Consider the following 26,307-nt stretch of genomic DNA (forward strand, 5'->3'; position numbering starts at 1 on the left):
TTTTGATCTTAGTGCTTGCAATAAGCCACACCATTTAAGTATAAACAGAACATAAAATTCATTATACTGCTTTAAGAATGTAACCTTCCATCACCTTAACATTGTACAAAAGACAAAAAGAAATACCACTAAGGAAATACCACTGAGTTTATATCCCAATCCCTCCCTCCCCTTCCATGGGGTGTGAGGCAGGACTTGTCCCAGATGTGGGCAGGTACACGGAGAGCGTGAGCCGACGGGGGGAGGATGAATACAGGAAGTGGGGGGCCAGCAGGTGGAGAGAGCCGGACATCTAACATCAGTGGCTGCCTCCTTACTTGCAGAACTAGTTTAGGTGGAATTTGACAATTTCTGTATTTTTCTTTTCTGGTTGATTACTAAATTAGAATCTTGAGCTTTTCAAGTCTACATAGAAGAAAACATAGATTTCAGTAGAGAAAGGCAAGAACAGAAAACAACTGGATTTTAATTTTTTGTTGAGCCAGTTTCAGTGTTGGTCCTTTTTTATTTGCAGGCCTAGTGTAGTTTATGGATCAGGGGTAGTGAATGTGCTAGAGCCTGAGGTCAATATTAATGAAGACACTTTGGATGGACCTCAGTGTCCATTTACATATAATGTGTGGACTGAACCAAAATACCTTTCTATTTTTAATTTTTCAAAGTTTGATGTTTTGCTCATATTCTCAAAACCTATACTATTTAAATGCCCTGTGTTTATGGGGCCATAAAAATCACATTGAATGTACTTGCAATCCCCATACGTACATGTGATTCACTACCCAACATGAGACAACCTAGCCCTGGGGTCTCCATGTCTTCATCTCTTGTTTTTATGATACAGGTAACAGAACTTTCCATGGGGGAACTTCTGATGCACTCTGCAGTTTCCTGGTTGAATCCATTTCTGTCTCTAGGAAAAGCCAGAAAGGACCTTGAGCTCACGGTGTTCGGTTAGTATCCCATTTGAAAGAATGTAAACTTAAAAAAGGCTGGTGAAAATGAAGATCTTCCTAGACCCACCAGTCCAGCTAACTCCTGATTTTCAGAAGGAGTGAGAATCATTGCTATAATGGCTTTTGACTTAACAGAGCCAGCTTCCAACTATTTAAAATGCTCTCACTCTGCATACTCATTATCCTGTTCTCCCTTCTGCTTGGCTTAGTGGTTCTGGCCAAGTGTTACAGGAACAGATCTCCTGAGGCTATTTTGAAACCTGCTATCTTAATTGTTTGCTGCATTTCAAAATGTCTTAATTCTCACTAAGACCGATTATAGACGACAGTGTATTCTCACCGAGATGAACACCATGTTCTCAGATTTCAATAGAACAAGAATTTTTTAAAAATCACCAAGTTCTACTTCGGCTAATTGCTTTTAAATAAGTAGGTGTTTGTGCACCATGAAGTCCGATCAGAGGGAAGCGCACTCACCCCGGTGCTGGCATAGTGGGGTCCTGGGGCTTCTTGGTTCTATTAAAACATCCGCCTCAGTTCAGCCTTGGAAGAAAGTTCGTACAAAATAATGAGAGACTTTTCTTTTTCTTTTCCTTTCTTTAGTTTTTAAGAGAGCTGTCATATTGGTTTATAAAGAAAACTGCAAACTGAAAAAGAAATTGGTAAGACAAGAAGTACATGTAATTAAAGCCGCGTTTTCATGGCTCTGTCCTCCTGTTAGTGTTGATCTGAGAAGCCCGCTCAGCATCAAGGCCTCAGTGGACTAATGGGACTTATTCCTGGGATGACTAACCAAACCAGATACTCAAGCTATTTCTTATTCTCCCCACAAACAATGTCTGTTTTAAAAGAAGTTGTAGACAAATACCCAGGCTGGGGCCTATACAGAAAATCAGCTTCCATATCCCTGAAAATGGCCCATGTTTGCTCCATATATGTAAAAGACTACCTAACTTTGGGTTGTTCTCAAACTACTTTTACTTTAAAAAGAGAAAAAGCTTAGCTGTGGATACCATGAGCCATCAGTATTACTACTGTTCAGAAGTAATGAGGACACAGAAGGCTTGGTTGTCATTCTTGCTTGGCGTCTGTCTGTGTGCCCCAGACCACAGCTCTGCTTCCCCGCTCCCCCCACCCCCACCCCCAGTCTGAGCTGAGAACTGGGAGCATACCTGCACCCTGACCACTCACACAGCTTCAAGGAACCGTGCACACAGGGACAACTTCAAGTTTCCATTCCCTGCATATCTCCTTTCTGGGTGAGAGCTTGCTCTAACACTCTTCTCGGGGGGTTTTCCTGTTCCAGCCCTCGAATTCCCGGCCTGCACATGGCTCTGCTGACTTGGACCCATTTAAATTCCGCTGGTTGATCCCCATATCCGCACTTCAAGTCAGACTGGGGAATACAGCAGGTAATTGTTTTGTGTGGTATGATGCTGGGAAAAAGCATTTTAAAGAGACTTCTTTGCATTGTGGAATGAAAAACTAGGAAGAACCTTGGGTCTTTGAGTTTTATAGGCAAGGAAAACGAGGCTGAGAGGTTTTTTTGTTTGTTTGAACAGACATGGAGAAAGTAAATAGCAAATTTGGCTTTTCTTTGCCAAATACCTCTCTTCATTATTATTTTTGCTATCAGTGGTTTTCAACATTTTTTCCCTAAGATCTTTGATATCCTAAAAGTTGTTTAACAAAAGACCACAAATTTAAATTTAAAAATTTTTGATACACCAGGAAATTCCTTAAGATTAAGCAGTATTCTATGTGATATTAGGGAAAAAATCTCCAACCCTGGAAAATGTTCAGAGATCCTTCTAGAATAACCATGTTCTGGTGACAGTGCCTCTGATGACAGAAAGGACCACCAGTCTACAGCATGCAGTGATGTTTTGGGTCCCTGTTTAATTTTTGTTTGCAGCGCTTACGTTTCCTAAACCGGGACTGATTTCGGGCTGGCCTGTTTTACCTCCGGCACCTGAGCACATCCTGCTGTTCCTTCCAAAGAATACAATGAATGGAATGGGGTTGAAAAACAGGATCCATTTAACCTCTTTCCTGGAGAGATCTGGAATCCAGGGCTAGGGAGAAAGCACGTTAAGATGGATGGAAAACTACCAGGAAATGTAAAAAGTAACTAAGAAGTATAACTTTTGTTAACAATTTGTGAAAGTCATACACAGAATGAGGCACAGAAGAAAATGGTGAGACTCAGGACAGGGAATATTTGACTTGAGTTTTGAACTTCACATCTTTGGCAAAGTTGTAGACCCTTGTTTCCTTTTACACAGGGACAGAAAATAATTCCGTATGGGAACTGATCCATACGAAGTCAGAACTAGAAGGACGGCCAGAAACCATCTTCCAACTGTGCTGCAGGTACTGCTCACATCCAAAAATTAAAGCCAACGGGAATAAGACAGAATACGCTCTCTTAAAAACGGGAGTTTATTTTTAGTGCTCTCCTGAATTTTGATGACTTCAGGATCACACCCAGCCTCCCCCCAAATGGCAACTGTGTCTGTAGTAGGATACACTGATTAAATATATCCAAATCTTAGTGCTCAGAGGCGCCTCAGAAATGATCACTTCTTCTGTAAATGAGGAAACCAAGGTACAAAGAGGCTCAGTCTGTCCTGAGAGCAGTAATAGGACAGGTAAGGACCCAGAGATGTGGACTCGAAGCATGAGACACTGGACGTGACTGCCGTTTTCTCTTCTCCCCTCACCAGTGATAGTGAAAGCAAAACCAACATCGTCAAGGTGATTCGATCTATCCTGAGGGAAAACTTCAGGCGTCACATCAAGTGTGAATTACCCCTGGACAAGACCTGTAAGGATCGCCTGGTACCCCTTAAGAACCGAGTTCCTGTTTCAGCCAAGTTAGGTGAGAACTTTTGCTGGCCTTGTGTTTATTTAGGAAGACGCGAGCTTCTCTATAAGGATATATGTTCTTGTAATACAACAGTGAGTCATCACTTTGTAAAGTACCAGGGGCAGCTCTGCAAGCTCTCAACCAGACACCCAAATGCAGAGTGGTGCGGCAATTTTATTTCAAGAAACTTAAGGGGCACCTGGGTGGCTCAGCTGGTTAAGCATCTGCCTTCAGCTCAGGTCATGATCCCAGAGTCCCAGGATCGAGCCCCGCATTGGGCTCCCTGCTCAGCGAGGAGCCTGCTGCTCCCTCACCCTCTGCCACTCCCCCTACTTGTGCTCTCTCCCTCTCTCAAAATCTTAAAAAACAAACAACTTAAAATGCGTCTTGCTCCCATACCTTGTATAAACTGGAACCACCCCCAATCCCACGTCCTCATCTTACCACCAGCTCATCTTACCACATAGTCTCTTTACCAGCTTATTTCTTTCTTCCACCGAGATGTGTAGGAGTTCCAGGGCTTAGCTTAGCTCATTGGAGTACTCCAGTGCTCAGAATAGCTCCAGGCATCTAGAAAGCCACTACTTGATGAATTAGGATAAGAAAACTTATATTAATTCTTACCCAGTCAATTAAGTCAGCAAGTAAACACTCCAAATCATGCTTTTCTTAAACTTTCTGCCTGCTTTTAAAATTTAAATTTTAAATTTCCTGCTTTTAAAATGTCAGTTTAAACCCTCTTTCTGTATTAACTGTTTTGTTAATATCTTTGGTCTTGTTTGTAATTTTTCAAATTGTTTTCTCTCTATTGATCACAGTGTGACCTCTTCAAATTCACCTATATTTTCTATTTTTTTCCTCTATTGCCAAAATACGCCGTAGCCATCAAAAACATCACAGCTGAGAGCTCCCCTTTTCCCTTCAACCCAAGAGAAAGGAATTAAAAACACACAAATGATTAAATTATTCTTATTAAATCTCTGAAAGTTGGCTAGAAATTCCAGCAGAGAGAGTTCTCATGAGTGATGAAGGGCATTTTTCTACTTTTCATGGAGCAGCAAGGGAAATAAGGTGAGCAGGTAGGCGTAGAAATATGGTATAATCTTGGTTGTCCAATTTCAGAGTACTTTAGTGAAAGAAAGGGACCTAGATTTTACTAGTAACTTTTTCATTTATCCATTGGCAAAATAAGAATCCTAACCTTTGTAATAGTTTATAGCTTGTTCTGTCTAAACAATCGCGCTCTGGTAATAGGTCATCTAGAAATGCCCAATCCTCCAACATAAAATTTCAAAAAAACAGTAAAAAATGTCCACACTTGCAGTATCTGCATGTTTTTTCCCAAGTTCCAGGATAGTTGGTCATAGAAGTGAGATGATGAAATCTGAATTAAGATGTTACATCTTATAACGTACATCGCAAAACTTATGCATTGTGGTGCCTGTTTCTCGATCACGAGGGGAAACGCACTTTTCTCATTGCAGCTTCCTCCAGGTCCTTAAAAGTCCTCAAGAATTCCTCCAGCAGCGAGTGGCCCGGCGAGCCCGGCAAGGGCAGCTCCCTGGACTCGGACGAGTGCAGCCTGAGCAGCAGCACGCAGAGCAGCGGCTGCCCCCCGGGCGGGAGCAGGCAGGACCCCCTGCAACAGCCCCCGCCGGGCCTGGCTGATCTGTCAGACAGTCTCATCAAGGAGAGCGACATTCTGAGCGACGACGACGAGGACTACCATCAGACTCTCAAACAGGGCAGCCCTACCAAAGACATAGAAATTCAGTTCCAGAGGCTGAGGATCTCCGACGACCCTGACGCGAAGCCAGCCGACCAGCAGCCTGGCACGGAGGGCCGGCCGAAGGGGGAGCAGCCCAAACTGGTGCGGGGGCACTTCTGCGCCATCAAACGGAAAGCGAACAGCACCAAACGGGACAGGGGAACTTTGCTGAAAGCACAGATTCGGCATCAGTCCCTTGACAGTCAGTCTGAAAATGCCAGCCTTGATCTCAGTTCTGTTCTGCAGCGAGAGTTCAGCATCCAGAGTTTAACTTCGGTGGTCAGCGAGGAGTGTTTTTATGAAACAGAGAGCCACGGCAAGTTGTAGTGCAGTTTCAATCCAGATATGGGTTCGTTGCTTGCTTTACTTTTCAACTGGTGGTCAGGTGGAAATTGCAGAAAAACTATTCATTATTGGGTTTTGTGCAGCATACATTTTCCCACAAAATAGTTGTAAAGATTTAAGTTATTTTAATTTATTGTAGATCAGAAAACTAGAGTAAACTGATCAGAATCTGTAAGAATCTGTAAATTAGTTTATATCCCTTTTGAGCAGGTATCAAAATGACTTAGGATCCTTGAAATTGCAATCTATTTTAATTTATGTGGAAAAAGTAAGAAGGGGGGAGTTGTGATTAATAGTTTTTAAAATGGTCATTGTTTTGTTTTTTTTCCAATCCTCTGGGCATTTTCTTTGAGCTGTTAGTTTTTGCTTTATTTAAAGCATATTTATTTTAATGTGGGTGAGGGGCACAACGTGCAGATATTTCATTTTTGTAAGGTTGTAACAGATGCTGTTTGTACTGAACATGTCCTATCTATCTATGCAGTATATATATTAAAAGAAAGCTTGTACTGTAGCTTATTTGATTATATTTATTTTCTCTACCAAACTGTACAGTAAAAGGGAAATAAGTCAATCTGGTAATGGTATTTTTATTGTCCTTCTATAGCAGACAAATGAGTACTCATTGGAGCAGCTCAACAACATTGTGGAAATCAACATTCGATATGCTGCTGTAGTCTCTCTCTCTCCTTGGCATCCTCTTTTCCCTGATTTTTGCTTTTCTTTTTTCTGAGTTCTTCTCTGAAATTATAAGCAAAGAGGTGTGGGTCTTCATCACACATTTTTCGGTATACATCACACAGGCTCTTAAAATGTGAAACAGAGAGCTGGCTGGGTTGAAGGGTAGGGTCCACGTCTGCCAACTCCAACAGTTTTCCAGTGCTTTCCACACGCTGAATTTCAGGGAATAACATTCTGAGGAGAGAATCAAAATTTTACTTAAGGAATTCTGTAAATCATGATGCTTCCTTCTGCTCTCATTTGAAAATGACATCGTTTTGACAACTGACAAGCCAAGGGAGTGGTGGAGGCAGCTGGAGTGGCCGCGGGGCCCCAAGCTGATGGAGAAGGATCTTGATCTTGCCATCAAGCAACAGGAACAAAGGAGCACTGAAGGCAGAGCTCATCTGACCCGTGAGGTATGTCCACAAGGGAAAATATCTTCTAAAGCTCAATCAGTATAAGCACTTTTAAGGTAAGTTTAAAGAAACATCTGCTCAGTTGTATTCTTACAGAAATGTTTGATTTGCCTCATATTTTAATATGAAACTGGTCTTATTTCTTGATTCTCTGTAATTTGAACTTAGTGTTCACCCCCAAGGAATGACCTTTCTTTGCCAAGTTCGGAAACAGGTGATGTGGAAATGCAAACAGTTCCCGCTTTTAGATTCACCTTGCAGCATCTTTACGACTGATTGGAAGTAGGTATTTTAAATTTCACCTAACCAAACAGATCACGGTTTTAAAATGAGGAACAAAACTGACTGAAATGTTGCAAAGCTATACCTGGATTTTATTTCTTTTCTCAGTAGTTGGGGCTCTACGGAGCTCAGAGGTCATGGCCAGTGGAGATGGAGTTTTTCTTACAGGCTGCTGGTCCTGTCAGTAAGGAACTGCACCTTCCCTTTGGTTTCAGGTGAGCTGCGATCTCGGAGTTCAGCTTCATGGCAAGGGGGACCAATGGCTCAAAGCGGGGCACACTATTTGGGGTCCCTCTCTGCACAAGGGACTGTGTATGTGAGATAAAGGGGCCCATCACTTAGGTTAGAAATGCCAGGGCCAGCTCTGAAGCCAATTTCAGGATTTGCAAAAGCAGAATGTACTTTTTGTGACCCCCCCCCCCCCCCCATGAATCAGGGCCATCATGTACAGCTATACAAGTCACACCCTGCGTGAAGGGTGAGTGTGAGCTGAAATCCATTTCGGGTTCTACTCGTCAAATCGTGCACATTGTGGCTAGGGCTTGCAGCCTACCAGGGGTGGTGATGTAAGGCCATCATTTTAACTAGCACCAAGACAGCCAGTGGCATCCGTCACCAACTCTGCTCCTCAAGTCTCTGCTCCAGTAGTAACTATCTGGTGAAGTATAAATCCTGGCCTCATTAGAGCCGACAAATGGCAAGACAAGGATTTAACATCCATCAGCTCAAATCCTCAAGAATGAATTCTGTGGGCTGCAGGGGTTTCGGGATGCAGCCGCCAGCTGTACCTGAACTAATTTTATGTGCTAAGAGGATACTTCAAAGAACCAGAGAGAGACTGAAGAGATGGGGTTTTATATAAGGGGAGGGGGGATGAGAAATGTGTGCCTATGAAGCCGGGTGCCTTTAAACAGCTAAAGTTACACACACACACAGCCTGCCTTCCTTGGGCCTAATTAAACATCATCTTGGCTGCCAGTGGATAGAAAATACCCTTTCGGGGCCTCCAGAGGCGCACGGACTCTAAAGCACCACGCTCGGCCTGGGCTTCCTGACAGTGGCCATGTGCGTGTGCAGAGCAGTAGGCACAGCAGGACGATGGAGCTCCCCGTGACATAACAACGTGCTTGTAGGAAGACCTTGTGACGTCATTTTGGCTCTTCCAACATTATACCTGCTTTCTAGTTCTAAGTGTGTCCTTAAAAGAGATACAGCAACTCGGTGGAAAGAGAGCACTGAAAAAACTCAGGCAGTACGGGGCGCCTGGGTGGCTCAGTTGGTTAAGCGTCTGCCTTCGGCCTCAGGTCATGTTCCCAGAGTCCTGGGATTGAGCCCTGTGTTGGGCAGCCTGGGAGCCTGCTTTCCCTCTGCCCCTCCTCCCTGTTCATTCTCTCTCTCTCTCAAATAAAACCTTTACAAAAACCAACTCACACGGGGCGCCTGGGTGGCATAGCGGTTAAGCGTCTGCCTTCGGCTCAGGGCGTGATCCCGGCGTTATGGGATCGAGCCCCACATCAGGCTCCTCTGCTATGAGCCTGCCTCTTCCTCTCCCACTCCCCCTGCTTGTGTTCCCTCTCTCGCTGGCTGTCTCTATCTCTGTCAAATAAATAAATAAAAAAAAAATCTTTAAAAAACCAACTCACTGTGATAACATTATTTGGCCTTTGTCCCAGGTTCCTGACAGAGTTTCTGAATCCTTTAAAATTTCCTGACAAGGGGTGATAAGGGCATTTTTTTGTTATGGTTGAAAAGGGGTTTTATTAGGCATACCTGAGTTCGTGCTACTGAGATAACTCTTGGTGGGTTCCTTGATAGCTTTAGGATGGGGACAATTGTCAAAGGAACTAACCCTGTGATTAGAGGGTTGGAACTCTGTCTCGCCTCCAGGGAGAAGTGAGGGGCTGGAGAATGAGCTCAATCACCAGTGGCCAATGATTTAATCAACTGCCTAACGGACCATCCATAGAGACCCTTAAAGATGGGTTCAGAGCTTCCAGGCTGGTGAAAACAGTGAGGTGCTGGGAATGGGGTGGAGGGGATCACAGAAATCCCCATTTCATGGCCTGTGGGTCGGAATACTAGTGGTGACCTGGGACTTGAAGTGGGGGCAGTCTTGTGGCCCCTGAACCCTTTAGGTACAGGGTCTATCCCACTCCAGGTGGTCAGTGTCAGACTTGCACTGGAGGACTTGTTGGTGTTGGAAAAAACACCCGTTGAGCATAAAAACAGTTTGTGGTCTGCCCTGAGAAATCATGGCCCCCACAACACAGGGTCATTATCAACTGTGTGACTGCCAGTCTCTAGGTTGTACTGATGTTAAATAAAACCTGTCGGTGGCCTCTGAGGTTAAAGCAGGGGTTTGCTTTTTCCTCCGTGATGGACATTTACAGTTAGCTTGAAGAATCATAAAAACAAGGTTCTTAATCTTTAAAAGTGCTTAAGGATTTTAGAAAGGGTGCCAGTGAAAGGAAGAGAAGGCGTTCTTACCCCAGCCCGCGATAGCAGTATTTCCTCCGGAACTGAAAGGCATTCTGAACGACCTTCTCCACCAGCTTGAAGGGCTGCTCTATCCGGGGCCGCACCAGGGGAGTGAAGCGCACCACGCCCACGTCCACCTAGGTGGTGAGCAAACATCCATCATTCCGTGGCATGGTAGAACGTGATTACACAATTTGTCTTTGTCAAACACGGGCAGACGGTTGTTGACCACATGGTTCTCACAAACAGACCCTTGCATGGACTCCTCCTCTGCCGGCAGGTAAGCTGCTGCCCTTGGCTTTGAGCTGACTCAGAGCCATCATGGTTGCGTCTGCTCTGTAACAACAGCCACTAGACCTGTGCTTGATGATCCCTTAATTTTAAAATGTAGTTTTACAGTGGCCTCTAAGGTCAATCCAAATAATCATTAAAGTCAGTAGGCAGCTAACAGCGTCAGAGTATTTTATTTAGCTTTGGAATGTGTATCAAAGAAGCTGCAGCAGCAGTTCTGGCTAGAAGGCTGGGCTTCCAAACAGAGAAGAGAAGGCAGATGGCCCCCCAGGGACCACTTAGTGCTAAACTCCCCAGAAAGGGAATCAATTAGGACACCACTTCTTTTGGGTATAGACACTGATTAATCAGCCAGACCGAATTCATGACTGTCATCTGCACAGCCACATCACTTTCTGGGAGTAACGTGAAATGCCCAGGAGGCCAAGGGAGGATCGAACAGCAAGTGGACACCCCCCCCAGTGCCGCTGTTTGCATGGTGAACTAGCACTAACAGTTGAGATTCTTTAATTAGCAGAAAATAAAACTTTTCAGGTATATCTGTTAAGATATTTATACCCTGTCTTACTCTAAAAATGGACTCATGGTAATTCGCAAGTATATATGCAAAATAACACAGGAGTAGTATTGGAAGTAAAGACAAAGGGAGAAATGGAGTCAAAGCGGTTATCACACACAAAAATGCCTGACGGAGACCATGGTCTAACAAATGGGAAGTCTGTTCATAATTTACAAAAGCCTTAGTCTCTAAGGAATTGTTCAATTTGCTTCTTAGAGCATCACACGGACTCTACCGAGGCTAAGGAAGTAGACCAACTGATGAAGGAGGGGTCATACCACTGCTTTGCAAAAGGAATTCATTCCATTTTTTAAATTCCACAGGGGTTATCTTGTTCTCTTGGGGGGACTTTGCTTCTAAAATCCTTGTGGCTATAAAACTCCTTAAAATCAGCCTGTCATACAAGAGAATGGGAGTGTTTTCAGTTTCTTGATTTTACGGTGGAGGAAAAGTACTTGCATATGATGTGTAGACAAGAAAAGAAAATGAAGACATGCCCATCATCAGGGGGCCTGGAGAGGGTTTCGGAGAACCCAGTGGTGTTTCTCCTGCTGCCCTGACTTACCCTGTCCCGAATGTTTCAGGTTAGCTCCGGTGCCCCTAGGGGATAACTAGAAGGGGTCCGGGGTAGGCATGCTGAGGATGGCCTAGGCAGTGGAGTGAAAACCGCCAGCAGAAAGGCCTTTCTGCACCGACTGCCCTAAATGTCCATCAGCCTTGGGCTACCTTGGTGGAACAGTTACTCCACTTCAGAGAGTGACTATCTGCAATGTTAAATGTTCTCATTAAATTTTAATAGTTTTTCCAAATTGTGTTCTACGTGTTGCTTAATTAGTTTCTCTAAGTTCAATAATAAGTACTTCTATAGGAAACGAATGCTTGGTTAAAAGGCCAGGACTTTCTGTAGACTGGCACCAAAAAACCACTAGGGACCAAGGGTCTGGGAGATGATTGTGATCAACAGAGAGAAGAGAGGCACTGAGGAGGATAAGGACTCCGTGGAGGTGACCTTGGGGTTTAGGTGGGGTGGACAGGACAGTACAGTAAACAGGGAATAAAAGATGGCTTCATCTGAAAGCATTTCTGTGGCAGGAAAAAGAGGTAATCTGCGTGGAGGACGGTGGAAGAAGCCGCCCCAGATACACTATAGTGACTTTAAATGTCAAAGACTCTGCTCACAAACTCTGAAACATCCATCCCCACCTTTCCTCCTGTTGATTTGGAACAGAGAAGTGAGCCCAGCTGTCCAGGAAGGTTCTAGGCCTCGGCCCCATCACTCTATACCTCTCCATGCCACTGCCCGCATCGGAGCCCACTGGCATCCCGTCCCTGTCTCTCACTCGGCCGCCCTCTAGGACTCAACTCCTCCAACCCTTCTCTGCCAATTCTTCCCCGTTACTGTCAGTTTGGATGGAATTCTTTACAGGTGTGATCCAACAGCCTGCCATTCTCCAGGGAAACTCATCTTTTAGCAAAATAGGAGATACAGTTTGAGCCCTAGCCAACCCCAGCCCACGAAATATTATAAAAACTCTAATGTTCAAATAGTATCAAGGACAAAGGCACAAATACAGGGTTAGATACATTCTCCTTCCAGTAGAGAAACTGCCACTTCCAGCTTCTTTGGATTTTAAAGTTTGGCCTCCTCTTTATTTCCTGATTTTATTCCTTTGAGATAAGGTTGGTGTTTGCAAATACAGGAAATGTCTCACATTTGCTTTAAAGTTTTTAAGCCCTGTACAAATATAGCAGCACCCTATGTTAACTGCAGCAGCCTGCTAACGTTTGAATGTAATTTTGTTACCCAGTTAAGCTGGCTAACAGTATATCCCAACTATAAGAAAATACCCACTCACAATCCAATATAGTTCCTATTTAGTGGAGGACCCTGAAAAACTCACTGTGAAAATGGCTATTCCAGCAACGTGTCCTGCCTCTATGGGAAACCTCCTGTACTCTTCTCTTCTACTGCCCCCAAAAGCACTTTTCAGAATTACTCCGAATGACAGAGCCCATTTTCTCTAGAAATACAGGAAAGCTGCTTGGTAACTAGGGTAACAGATACAAAAATGCTTTTTACTTATAAATTGAACGCTTATTTAAAAATTGCAACCATTATTTTTCCTTCCCTGAATTTTAACTCTATTAAAGGGTTTTCTTACAAAAAGAGAAATCAGTACATAGGCACTAGATGCACTTAAAAATTCTATTTTAATGTTGTCAGCCCCTTTCCAAACTCAGTCTACTGGTATACCAAAATGACCTACTAAAACTTCAAATTGAAGGATTTAAAATGAATTTAAATATTTGCCTCTCGAATCCACTCTAATACCAATGCTGTACCAAGCTGAGATTATGTTTCTCAACATTAGCAGCCATGGCTACGAAAGGCTGCAGGCAACAGTCCCATTTTCCAGGCCAGCGTGTCTAGGGCATGACTGGTTATAAGCTCAGAGCAGCACTGTGGACTGAGAGAGACCTGGGATAAGAAGCTATTAAATCTCCAGCCCTAGATCCTGCCAGCCCAGATCTCGAGTCCACGTGAGAATAGAGAATGCTGAAGAACGGGCAGTCCAGTTCCTGACAGAGAATCATCATATGCTGAAGAGCTAAATAACCACCCCCCGTGAAAAGACACAGGCACGACAGGAGCCAGTAGCTAAGGAAGGGTCTTCAACACTTTCCCTGGCATTCAAGACCATTAAAGGACAACCCTGTCAAAGGAAAAAATCATTAGGAAGCTAAGGTTTATAATTAGCTAAACTAGAACCATAACTGGGAGAGGATAGAAGGGCGAGAAAGGATAATAGGAAATTATAGATAAGCCTTCAGGAGCAAGCAGAGAAGGATCTTCAAAGTTCCAGGGGGCACTGTCTCAGACAGACGCGTGTGGATGGGAACGGGAAGGGTGCGGCTGGGTCTGTGGTGCCCGGCACCACCTGGGGTTTGGGAGTCACATTCAGCTTCAGGTGAAATGACAGAGCGAGGTGAGCACCCTGGGGAATGCTTGGGTGCACCCACCAGAGTCTGACTCTTCAGATACCTACATGGAACTACTGACAGCCTCCACTTACAACTGCCCCGGATACGAGTAACAGAGCGGCAAGTCACTAATGCCTGGGATACTCTAATTACATATTCTGTAGAAAAACACTTACAAATATGAATGTACATCAAATTTTCTATAACTGGTTTATTCTGCCTGTAATCTTTGTCCTAAGCCCGATTTAAGGACAGAATTTCAGTTTTAAAACCTTAAAATGCAAACACTTTAACTGCATTCCAGGTGTTCTAAACCAGCATATTCAACATGGGCTGACACTGTTCATACCTACACATCTTTCTTTAAAGTTAGAATTTGTATTTTCTATAGCAATATTAATTTCTCCAGAAGTTCTACCCCACCGACCTTTTTTCCCTCCTATAGATTTTTGAATGGTTTTTCTCTCTTTCCTCCTCGTAATCATAAAAGTCGCAGTACTTCCCCCTCGGAGCATAAGTATGTAAGAGAACAGAGAATGAGAGCGAGCTGAGAGCATGATGAGGAATAAGCCTGAAAGAGGCCCACATGAGGGGAGCAGATGGAGAAAGCACTTTACTGTGTAAATTATGCATGTAAATGTATGCATGTAAGTAAATATATGTATGTACGTATGTATGTATGTAAATTCTGCCTATTAGTAACAACACAGCAAGATGAGTCAGGCTCTCTTGCTCCCAAGATAGGAAAATAATTTCAGGGAGGTGAATGCTTAATTCTTAACAAAGCAAAGAAAGCACAAGAGGGATAAGAACTAGCCAACATCGGATTATGGTTCTCTGTTGTACTTAACCCGGAGTTTTTGGGTGATCATGGGGAAAACACCTTTCTAAAACCACGACCTTCCCTATAAAGCATGACCTTGGGATGTGTGAGACAGCAGCCTCTGGAGGCGTCCTGCCCCTGCTGGGGCCGGAGCTGGTAGCACCCTTGGCAAACACCAGGCCTGGCCTCTATTTCGCAGGCTCAGACTCCAGCACCTCAGAACGATCGTTCCTCAGGGAGACTTTCAATCTAGGCAGACTCACAAGGCACTCAATAAATGCTGCTGTGCAAAATATTAAAAGACTCATAAATGAACACGGATGCAAATCTATTAATTCATAAGGAGCCATAACTGCCAGAGACGAGGCGCAAACTCAAGTTGCCTTGGCGGTACTTTCGTTTCCCGTACAAACGACCTGTAAATGCAGCCCCATTACGATTAGCAGACGGTGCGGCGCCGCGGAATGGGACCGAGTACACACGGACTGACGGTCGCGATGGTCACGGCAGCAGCCGGAGGGCCTGACCACTCACTGGCACAAGCAGTGCCGGCTCCTCCACCGTGTGCTGCAGGCTCCAGACCAGCGTTTCTTGTGCTGAGGTACTTGTTTAAACGTACTCCTGCTGTTCCGCGCGTCTGGTTTCTGACTTGAAAGATTCTTTTTAGAGGAGGATTCTCCAGCTCCTGGATCTCATCCTCTACATGCTTATTTTACTACTTAACTCATGGAGGTCAGGGGGCGCCTCAGTCTTCCCTACGTATCACCAGAGATAGAAAAATAAATTAGAAACATGAATAAAACTGATGCAAGCTTTATAATATGGCAAGATCACAAAATCCTCATGAACTCACCCAGTGCCCTAGAGTGTGGGCTGGGGCTGAGCTGCAAGAGACCTAGCTAGGTAGGAGAGAGAGAGAGTCACAGGGAAGAAAGGGAAAGGGTCAGGCCTAAAGGAGGCATCCTCAGCCCACCATCTTGGATGCTGCCACTAAATGAGGACGCTTTAAAAAAATGTCCTGCTCTTCAAAATAATGTGCAAAGAGGGTGCAACGTTAGTAAGGCCCAACAAACACATACTTATGCTACCTGTGAGACTGAAAAAATCAGATTGATCTGCAAATGTCACCCCAAAATCCAAAGATAGTCTTAGCATTCTAAAATACTGTGAGGAAGACAGAAAACAAGTACTCAAGATCCTTTCTCATAAAGACATAAAAAGGAAAAACAAAAACATAAAAATAAGGTAACAGATGATAAATGAATGTAAGTGCAACTCGTATAGTCTCCCGTTATCCAGTTTGCTTTCCGCGCTTGCAGCTACCCGCGGTCAACCACAGTCTGGAGAGAGATGATCCTTCTTCTGATACAGTGTCAGGTCACCAGTAGCCTAACGCTGTGTCACTGCGCCTATGTCACTCCCCTCCCTTCACTGCATCACGTAGGCATTTTATCCTCTCCCATCAGAAGAGCACAGTACAATATATTTTGAGACCACACATAACTTTCATTACAGTATATTACAACTGTTTTAAGTGCTACTTTATCATTAGTTATTATTCATCTTTTACTGTGCCTGATTTATAAATTAAACTTTGGGTATGTATATATAGAAAAAAACATGGTATAAATAGGGCTTGGTCCTATCTGCAGTTTTAGGCATCCACTGGGGGTCTCAGAACATACCACCTGTGGATAAGGGTGGTTGGGGGGGTGGGGAGTACTCTGCAGAAATATACACCAGACTTGATAAAAATCAACAGAATTAGGATGGCCTCTTAGACATCTGAAAACACATGTAAACCAGAGAATATTCATCTTCATTTTTTTTTTCAGGGAGAGAGAATGTGAACACACATGCACAGGGGTGGGGCAGAAGGAGACGTAGAGAGAATCTCAAGCAGGCTCCATGCCCCGTGTGAAGCCTGACGTGGGGCTTGATCTCACGACCCTGAGATCATGACCTGAGCTGAAACCAAGAGTTGGACGCTCAACTGACTGAGCCACCCAGGCGTCCCCCTCATCTTCATTTTTAACAAAGTCCTCACTACAATCAATCTATAAGCTACCAATTATAAAAGTTTAAGTCTTCAGGCTAAGCCTAAAGTATTATTTTAAAACTAAAATGACCATAAAGATGGAGGAAAATAAAGAACTGATCATGCTCCTAGCTGATACTATCAATTTCCTAAAACTGGGTCAGAAGAGAACATTATTTTAAGATTAAGTCAATCACTTTAAATTTGTGGGACTAGAATAGGTAACTACTTTACCTTACTCTGCACGTTGATTACATTTTTTAAAAAAAGACTTTACTTATTTATTTGACAGAGAAAGGAAGAGCACATGCAGGGGAAGCAGCAGAGGGAGAGGGAGAAGCAGACTCCCTGCTGCGAGGGAGCCCGATGTGGGGCCTGATCCCAGGACTCTGGGATCACGACCTGAGCCAAACGCAGACACTTAACCAACTGAGCCACCCAGGCGCCCCTGCACGTTTATCATTTTTAAAGCTAAACAGAAAGCAAATAAGAGAAGACAGGGTTTTTTAAAAATCAGAACCTCAGCTTTCCCCTGGAGTTAAGTGGGCAGCATTAGTGAGTGGGCATCATCCCAGACCAATGACATAAGAGTCATGGGGGTAGGGCCTGGGCCTCGGGCTTTCTTGAAGCCAGATGATGTTCATGTGTGGGCAGGGGTGAGGAACCTACGTCTGGTGAATAAGCTCATACAAAAGTATGTATTGTTATGATCTCTAAAATTTTCAGTTAAATTATTAGGTCTTTCAGAGAAAAGAGAAAAGCTGTCTGAATTTCAGATTATCATTACTCAGAAAAATACACCAAGGAAATCACATGTAATTTTTTCTTTAAAAACATTTTAAAGAAAATAGATAGACTGCTGAGTCACTGGCCAGCTACTCTGCAGTCAGTCACAGACTCTGAATTAAAAGTGTTTTTGATGTAAAGCCACGGAGATGTTGGGGTTATGTTTTTTTTCAATTACCCAGACTACCACAGAAAGAAATGACGTGTTACAACAAGACCTAGAAATACATTCTTTTCAGGGTATCTGGGTGGCTCCAACGGTTAAGCGTCCGACTCTTGATTTTGGCTCAGGACATGATCTCAGGGTTGTGAGATGGAGTCCTGCGTCGGGCTCCTCACTGGGCATGGAGCCTGATTAAGATTCTCTTTCCCTCTCCTTCTGTCCTTCCCTGCCCTGCTTGTGCTCTCTATCTAAAGAAAAAAAGGAAATACATTCTTTTCTAAGTAGGTGCAGGGAAGTGCTATGAATGTATAAGGGCTTCAAAAATCACAATATCCAGGGCCTGAATCCCATTCCTGCTACTTACTCATTTCACAACCTTAGTCAAGTCACTTTACTTCCCCGGAGCTCAGTTTCTCATGTGTAAAATGAGGATCCCTATTACTTCACAGCCCTGTCTTGAGAATCAAGTAGCACAGTGCCTCAAACAGTACCGGGCATACAGGAAGCAGTTTTATAAACCGCAGATGTTACTATTAGGCCAAAATGACAAAACTAAAGAGTTAACAAAATGACTTAAAATTACAGTCTCCTTGAGAAAGGACAAAATTATACTTTTAAGCATACAAAGTTAATATATAGTTTAATGTTATTTTATATGCTCAAAATCAATTTGGGTTCATTCCACAAATATCTGTTGTACCCCTACTATGTTCCAGGCACCATTCCTGGCACAGGAGACTCAGCAACAAACAAGTCATACAAGGGTCCTTGCCCTCGGGAGGTTCTTCAGCTAAGGAGTGAGCCGCAGTGAGGCTCAGAGATGCTAGGATTCTTGATCTATTTTGAAGTTTAGAAACAAAATTATTTGAATGTTGGGTATGCAATCAAGGATGTTTGTAAGATCTGGGACCTGCCATATCAAAGGATGAGTCTGCCATGAATGGACGTGGGGAAAATGAGGAGCATTGGTGCGGGGAAGGTCAGGAGTTCTCTTTGTCCAGCAGGAGTCTGCCATGTCTATCAGTGATGCGGCACTGGCCGCTGGATACAGAACTCCGGTGTGCAGGGGAGAGGGCCAGGGAAGAGGCAGAAACTAAGGTAAGATTTATCTACAAAAGTCTCTGGACTTAACAGATGTAATTCTCCTTAATGTCCACAGTGGAAGCAGATGAGATCGATGAGTTAGATTTCTCTAGCAACCGCTACTTTTCCATCTCCTTTTTTTATATGAGGAATTCTACCTTGATTAAAGGTCTGTAATTTATGAAAATTATTTGCCCTTTCAGAAGTCTGCTTTTCTAAAAGAGGCAGTTAATATTTTATTAGATAAGTGTTCCCGTCAAGGCAGAAGAATGATCAGAAATGTTTTGAAAATAGAACAAGGCCTCCTTATCCCGGAGGCCAGAGCTGGGAGCAGGCTGGCCCCTCCACCTGCCATCAGGAGCCTCAGCACAGGTGAATCTGTACTAACCATGGCAGAGAGCAAAGCGAGGTGAGGCACTAAAGGGACCTGACGGGTTTCTTCTGCTACAGCAGAAATAACAATGCTGTTACTGTTAGTGCCTGAAATTCAACTCTACTTCGTCCAGGATTTACACAAAGAATTGTTTAAATAGTTCCATGAAATAGAAGTTTATATATTAAAATTATAACACTATGGCTAAAAAATCCACAGGCATCTAAGAGAAGAAAATACATTGCTAAATGCCAACTAGAAAAGATGTAAACAAAGCAACAAGAACCCAAAAAAAATCTAGAAAAAAATCCAGATAACTGAAATGTGTATTTTATTCACTGACATCTAATATGGCTATCAACATTTGGAAAATTTTAAAAAATCCAATTGTAAAGTTATCTTCTTTCTCTGTAGTAGCTATGAATTTATAGCTTGTAGAATTAAAATTAGTGAAGAAAAATAAAATGCAAACCCAAAATAGATGGATATGAAATATGTATCATTATTCATAGTACTAGGACCTTAATATTTGATTTCCTGTTACATTTAATATGATCCCTCACATCATTTTGGCGTAATTTCTTCACAACATTATGTAGAAGTTCTAATTTATCAAGTTATACTTCAGAAACCTTTCTCAGTGGAAGGAATAACGGAAGACAATTCAAGACCACCCCCCCCAAAATACTTGTAGGTTTACTGGTCAGATTCTAGTCAACAGTTGTTGAGTTTTCTTTTTTCTTTTGTTTAAAAAAATGTATATATATTTTAAAAACTGTCTTCTGAATTTTTGAAAGTTACCAATTTTGTGACTCTTGATTTCAAGCAAGTCACAAGCACATGAATAAAAAGACAGTCTCAACTATATTTGCAAAGCACAATCTAGTTAAAAATATTTCAGACCACATTCTTTAATTGGGGACATAAAATAATAAACGAGATCTTCCAACACAGATACAAATTCAAAAATAAATTATAACTGTGGACTAAAACATAATATTAAAGGAAAAGAAAGCCTTTTTGTGAGCACCCAAATAATTCCTCCTCTGTATACAGTGACACAAAAGCATTTTCGGCTTTCAGGTTTCGACAAATCCTGTTGTAACAACAACTCCCTCCCTTCCCCGCCTCTCCTTTCTTAATTCTCCCACAGCTCAAAAAATGAGATGGAGAACCTGGTATTTATCTTCTAGCACCATCAGCAGTTTCTACCTCAGATTTCCATGTTGCTCTTTATTTGCAAGTTAACTTGTTGGAGCTTTGTCACTAATACTCAGAAGCTGTGAGATGAGCCTCACGTGTATGGCTTCTCCTCATCATACAGATTTACTGGAAGACAACTGACAGAAGGGAGTTAAGACACTGAAGGCTACTGACAAAAGGTACGGAAACCGAGAAGCTTCAATAATGCTCAGAAAGAGAACTTTAAGTATCATGTAGCTTGAATTATAAGCTGTAAATTTGCTTTTTAAATATTAGTTTTGTTATAAATACATCCTGTCTGGAAAACTGACTTTAGATTTTAATGAAATCCACTCCAGACTTTCTGTTGGCAAATAGTTGATAAAATTAACATTTGTGGGTTCTGTTATGTATGCGGTGTGTTCTGGAACCATGAGAGACTTTTCTATTTAGAACTAAGTTTTTACCTGTAACCCCACTGCTTCTGCTAACTTTCACAGCATTTCACCACCACCACCGCCACCACCAGTGAAACAAAGTATGCTTTTATTCTGTACCAGATAGAAATTTGAGAAAACAGGCCACAAACTGTATCATACTTGTGGCTGGAAAAGAAAAAAAAAGAAAAAGAAAGAAGACTTCACAGCAATATAGCTAAGATGCCAGTGTATTTTTATAAAGGAAGAGAATAGTGACCTTCATTATAGAGAACAAATTCTTTCAGCATAAGTTCTCTGTGCAGAAGAAAGCATTTAAAATCCAATATTCAACAGTAAGTGAGTGCTATGCTAACTGAATGCAATGTCCTATTGTTTACGCTGATTCTGGCTGTCTGTAATTTATCACTGCCAGTACTTGTTAATTAAGACGAACAAGCTGTCTGCAAGCCTGAATTACACTGAAATTTATAAAATGTATTGGTTAATGGGAAGAAAAGGGTTATAATTGGGAAGCTGAGCAAAGACTGATCCACATATAAAGGTTACTCAACCAAAGTAAAAATAAAGAGAGAAATGAGATGCTCTTAGACAATGATAATAGCAATCTCGACACTGAGGATACCCTAAGCTGAAAATGGTCTGGGAAGGCAGTAATTTAGCAAACTGGCTGGAGTCTGAAATGTTAAAACCCAAACCTGAAAACAGCTATTATGAAACTATAAACATGTTTCATTTTCTTCTAGAATCTTTAACTTCTGTTCTATTTTGGTCTCAGATATGAAAAGAAATTTGGAAAACAGAAAGAAATGAACTGAATGGTTCCACACAAAGCCTAAGTACTCTGCTGTGTATATAAGTCTGATATTTAAGAATTCAAAATTTCAGGAAAACATTCCCCTAAAATTGTCACATTTTAAGACTGCGATCAAAAATAGAACAAAGGAATTTAGACAGCTCAGGATTTAACTTCTTAGAGAACGAGCGTTCTAACTATGTTAAGTATGTGCTCTTAATACAGGCATGGATTAGTATTACTTCAGATATTTTACAGAAGCCATGCATCAACCTCTTTGGGTGAGTCTCTGAGGCTAAGCCATGTGTCCTATTAACGCCCTCTCAAGTGGTTTTTTTTTTCTTGGTGGGACAGGGAGTAAATGAAGTTGATAGTTAATGGTGCTTTCTGCCTCCAGATGCAGCATTTTTCTCTGCTCCTGGGGAGCACACAGAGAGGCTCTCACCAGGGCGTACCGGGTAAAGGTGGGAAGAGGCGGGAAGAGCAGGTCACTGCTGCTGAGACCTGGGTGGCCCAGGGTGATTTACCACCTCAGTGTCCTTCCTAATCGGAAAATACGATGATGCACAAAGTTATATCTACAGTTTCTTTCAGCTCTAAGAGTCTATGAAAATAAATCAGCTCAATGAAGGAAGAGAAAAATTTAAAATGCCATTAAGTATCGATTGTCACATGACATAAAACAAATGAACATACTAATAACTGTCAATTATAATTTGTGGAATACTTTCTATGTGTTAGATATTATTCTAAGCCCTTAAAATTCATTTAACTCTTTGCTATATATACAATAATTCTCCCCATTTTCCAGAAGAGGATACTAAGGCACAGAGAGGTTCTGGAAAGCTAAGAGTTGACCCCAGTGTTTTGGATTCAGAGCCCATAGTGCCTTTTGTGAAATATACATGAATTGTGGTAGAGTCACAATGTCTTAATACATCATTCAAAAATTAATGCAGAAGCACAAAAAAAGCTGTTACTATTGTATTCCAGAAACCACTGTATTTCTTTCAAGGCAGGAAGTACTGCCAGATTAAAGCACAGCCAAGCCACAAATTCAGTGCTATCTTTTCTCTTCTTAAAAAAAAAAAGAAAGAGAAAAAGAAAAAAATGTTAAATTATTTTTGGTATCCTTTCGCATACAGCTAATGATGTGGTTATTTCTGGCATGTACTTTCAGATTCAGTGTCACTACTTCTGAATCCATCAGAATAACCGGTTTTGCAGCAGACTACTTCATTTGGGTCAGGGAATGATTCTGGTCCCAACTAGATGGGATCTCACATTCTCAAAAGTAAAAGACAGAGGCTTAATTGTTCCAGTTTTGAGTATCTTGTACCTGAAGTGAAATGAGTGTTAACCTAGATAAGGATTTTGCAAAAGTTTATTAACTGGCAATCAGGGATAATCATGCCTATGGCTTTACCTTCTTCCCTTGAATTTCCTTTCCTCCCTAAACAGTTCACTTGGGTCACATGTCTGGCACATGTTGGGTGCTTAACTTTTTTTTAATAAAATCATTTTTTGAATACTTAACACTTTTCCACTATGTATTTATAAATCATTTTTAAGAAGTGGGCTTAAACACTGTTTCTAATTAAAATACTCCATAGGTAATAAGGAAGAAAAGAAAGTTTTAAAAACCTCTAATGCTATTAAAATTCTTATTAGATCCTCTAGCTAGAATCTGGTATGTCAAAATCTCCTAATAAGGCACATTGCCCACATTATAGATAACTTCAGCATAGCTGAAGTTTTAGAAAGTACAAGTGGACAGCTCTCTCCTTTATGCCATGTATCAAGCACCACTCATCCACACACTCAGGAGAATGGCCCCTCTGAGGGCCTGGCATGAGCTTTTCTCCTGGGCTACAGTGTCCTCATCTACGGTGGGTCTATTCAAACGTGTTCTTTGCTCCTACTAGACGTGGAAATGGAAGCCTTTTTGTTGCTTTCTTTCAATCCTGCTTTTGTCTTCTTTCCCTAGCCTTTGTTACTTGGTTCTCTGCTACAGAGACAGAGCTACAATCCTGATCAAGGGCCATCATCACCAAATACTGGGTAACAGTGGGCAAAGATAAAGGTGACATCATGGTGTCAGCTGGGCTCCAGCTCCTCGCTTTCATCCTGGCCTTATCTGGAGTCTCCGGAGTGCTCACAGCCACTCTGCTGCCTAACTGGAAGGTGAATGTGGACTCGGGCTCCAACATCATAACAGCCATTGTGCAGCTGCAAGGGCTGTGGATGGACTGCACGTGGTACAGCACCGGGATGTTCAGCTGCACCCTCAAGTACTCCATTCTGTCCCTCCCCGTCCACGTGCAGGCTGCACGGGCCACCATGGTCCTGGCGTGTGTTCTGTCTGCTTTGGGGATCTGCACTTCTACAGTAGGGATGAAATGCACTCGCTTAGGAGGGGACAGAGAAACAAAGAGTCACGCTTCTTTTGTTGGAGGAGTCTGTTTCGTGTCTGCGGGGATCTCTGGTTTGATACCAACAGTGTGGTACACGAAGGAGATCATAGCAAACTTTCTGGATCTGACAGTTCCAGAAAGCAACAAACATGAACCTGGAGGAGCCGTCTATATTGGATTCATTTCGGCCATACTGCTGTTTATCTCTGGCATGATTTTCTGCACTTCCTGCATTGAAAAGAATCCAGAAGCTTGGCTCTATCCACCCAAGCAGCCGCAAATCACCACCACACAACCAGACGGCAATTCAGCATACAACCTGAAAGATTATGTGTAAATAACTATGTAATGAGTATGGAATTTTTTGGTGACTGCTGTGACTTTTGTCTTTTTATTTTAGAGAAAAAATATAAACGAGGTCAGTTAAAATGCCAACAAACTATTGTGTGCAATTATATATCTGTTTTAAGATTATTTTTCCATTACTATTTTCATGTTTTATCTAGAGGTTTATAATTGGGAGAGGGTCTGTTATATTAAGACAATTGACGGCTTTCTTTTCCTTTTAAGATAAGCTGTTGCTATATCTTCTGGGTTGTTACTTAATTGGATTTTATAAAAGAACTAAATTGCCAAGTATACAAAGCACCTTTCTCTGGTGTTGATCCAAGGTATCATCTACTTTTGCTGTCTGTCTGCACCACCACAGGGACTTGCTTGTTTTCAAGCCCCACTGTTTGAACCTAAGGGAAAGAAGAGATGTCTACTCTCTCTTTGATGTTGCCCACACCAGCCTCCCCAAGTTCCCACCTACTATGACCTCCCTGCTTTTTTCATTTTAGAAACATCTATGTACATGTGAGAGCCAACAATATGATATTCAAAGATCAGGCAGGCAGAATAAAAGAACAGAAATTGGTAAATGCTACCACTGCAAAGCAAAACCAAACCAAACTAAATGCACACTGAGACCCCTGGGACTTGGAAGCCTTAGGTACAAAATAAGTGAGAATAAAAAGAGTTTGCTTTAGAATGCTGAAGAAGTGCCATCTGCTGCTAGCAAGAGGGTGCTCGGATGCAGTTCATCTATCCTACGACAATTCAGATTCCTCCACTTCCCTCTTCTTTAACCTCTCATTGATTACTAGTGGGATGATAAAATTTACTTTGAAGTTGTCATTTTTGTTCTCAAGTTTGATTCATGTTAACAGAAACACTGCTGTTCTCTTATAAATGAACTGCTTCAGTTAGTTAGTAGAAAGACCAAGTATAAAGAATGTTTTTAAAAATATAAGTTAAATTATGATATTAAAATATCTTAACAATAAAAACTGGATTTTCTAATGTGCAAAGGCGACACTGCACACTTTCTAATAATTCATGTAATTTAAACCAAGTCATTGCTCACCATATAATGGTAAAGGGGGAAAAAGGACCATTTAGTAACTCGGGAAGTGGGAAGAAGATCGTTTCTGTGAGTACATATTTTTCATTTGTGCCTACAGAAGTAGAGACCATTTTATTCCTAGTTTACTCATTTTCTTATGCAACAACATCATTAGCTAATGATAGAATAGCTAAAATGAAAAGGCACTATTTCATATGGGAATTAGGAAAAGACTTGTTTAAATGATTGTTAAAGTACGGATCCCTGGGACACCTGGGTGGCTCAGTCGGTTAAGTAGCTGCCTTCAGCTCAGGTCATGATCCCAGGGTCCTGGGATCAAGTCCCACATCGGGCTCCTTGCTTAGTGGGAAGCCTGCTTCTCCCTCTGCCTGCCGCTCCCCCTGCTTGTGCTCTGACAATAAATAAAATCTTTAAAAAATTGATTCCTTTAGGAATCAAAATATTTTCTAAACAAATGTCATACTAAAAATAACTGATAAAAAGAATATTTTTATGCAAATTAATGTGACAGGATTGCTTTGACACCTATACGGCTCTCTCATTTGGCATAAGTGACTGGCTTTATTTGTAGTTTATGTATCCTATAGTCCTATACTAAAAGTTTAGCGTATATATTCTATGGAAGTATACACACTCACACACACACACTTCAAAAAATAATTTTTACTTAGCTCTAGAATATTTTCTCAAAACACAGAAATGTTTTGAACTCCAGAAAAGCAGCCATTTCATACAAATAATGCCTAATTCTATCCAGACTGGACACAGTAGTGATAACATGGTTTGGAATCCCTCCATCCCTGTAGGTTTTCCCCCTGCTGCATTCCTTCACCTGGAACCCTCCCACACTCACCCAAGCTCCGACTCATCCTTTAGGGTTCACGTGGGCCTCCTTTGCAAACACAATCCTGACTCCCTTCCAGCTCTGTACTCTCAGAGAATGCTCTATCACAAATTATTAGTTTACGTGATTGCATTTCCAATTAGACTGGGAGACAAGTGTCTTTTTTACGTTTGTATTCTCAGTGACTTGCAAAAGTGTTTACAAGAGCATGCCAGTCCTATTTCAGTCCTTCACATATGTACGCTGACTAGTTTAAACCCCAGAAGGACTCAGGGCGGCAGGTACTATTCTTAG

General features: G+C 42.1%; 3 protein-coding genes and 1 long non-coding RNA gene across 5 annotated transcripts in view; 2 read left to right on the top strand and 2 right to left on the bottom strand.

The window, feature by feature from the left end:
• Positions 1–6,449, top strand: part of TIAM2 (TIAM Rac1 associated GEF 2) — a 107,386-nt gene extending 100,937 nt beyond the window's left edge. For both annotated transcript variants that reach the window (XM_040627995.1, XM_040627994.1), the window contains 6 exons: positions 842–950; positions 1,557–1,615; positions 2,260–2,365; positions 3,239–3,326; positions 3,680–3,834; positions 5,307–6,449. In XM_040627995.1, coding sequence (XP_040483929.1) covers positions 842–950; positions 1,557–1,615; positions 2,260–2,365; positions 3,239–3,326; positions 3,680–3,834; positions 5,307–5,917 — 1,128 coding nt within the window. In that variant the 3' untranslated portion in view covers positions 5,918–6,449. The remainder of the gene's footprint in view (positions 1–841; positions 951–1,556; positions 1,616–2,259; positions 2,366–3,238; positions 3,327–3,679; positions 3,835–5,306) is intronic.
• On the bottom strand, positions 124–5,313 carry LOC121102294. The gene is made up of 3 exons (XR_005834419.1): positions 4,283–5,313; positions 1,431–1,496; positions 124–910 (listed from the first exon to the last, which is right to left on the bottom strand). It is a non-coding gene; the product is annotated as an uncharacterized LOC121102294 (long non-coding RNA).
• Positions 6,450–6,454: 5 nt separating the features above from the next.
• Positions 6,455–26,307, bottom strand: part of TFB1M (transcription factor B1, mitochondrial) — a 68,440-nt gene continuing 48,587 nt past the window's right edge. Inside the window, exons 6-7 of the mRNA XM_008688528.2 lie at positions 9,844–9,971; positions 6,455–6,850 (exon numbers count right to left, since the gene is read on the bottom strand). Of these exons, the coding sequence (XP_008686750.1) occupies positions 6,589–6,850; positions 9,844–9,971 (390 nt within the window). The 3' untranslated portion in view covers positions 6,455–6,588. The remainder of the gene's footprint in view (positions 6,851–9,843; positions 9,972–26,307) is intronic.
• CLDN20 (claudin 20) lies at positions 19,753–25,111 on the top strand. The gene is made up of 2 exons (XM_008688527.2): positions 19,753–20,314; positions 23,335–25,111. Exon 2 carries the CDS (start codon positions 23,439–23,441, stop codon positions 24,096–24,098), a length of 660 nt encoding a protein of 219 aa, XP_008686749.1. The 5' UTR covers positions 19,753–20,314; positions 23,335–23,438; the 3' UTR covers positions 24,099–25,111.

The sequence above is a fragment of the Ursus maritimus genome, unplaced genomic scaffold (assembly GCF_017311325.1).
Source record: "Ursus maritimus isolate PB19 unplaced genomic scaffold, ASM1731132v1 scaffold_13, whole genome shotgun sequence".
NCBI lineage: Eukaryota > Metazoa > Chordata > Mammalia > Carnivora > Ursidae > Ursus > Ursus maritimus.

Bases quoted from the DNA above. Each gene is read 5' to 3' on its own strand.
- CLDN20 (XM_008688527.2), top strand. From the start codon at position 23,439: ATGGTGTCAGCTGGGCTCCAGCTCCTCGCTTTCATCCTGGCCTTATCT.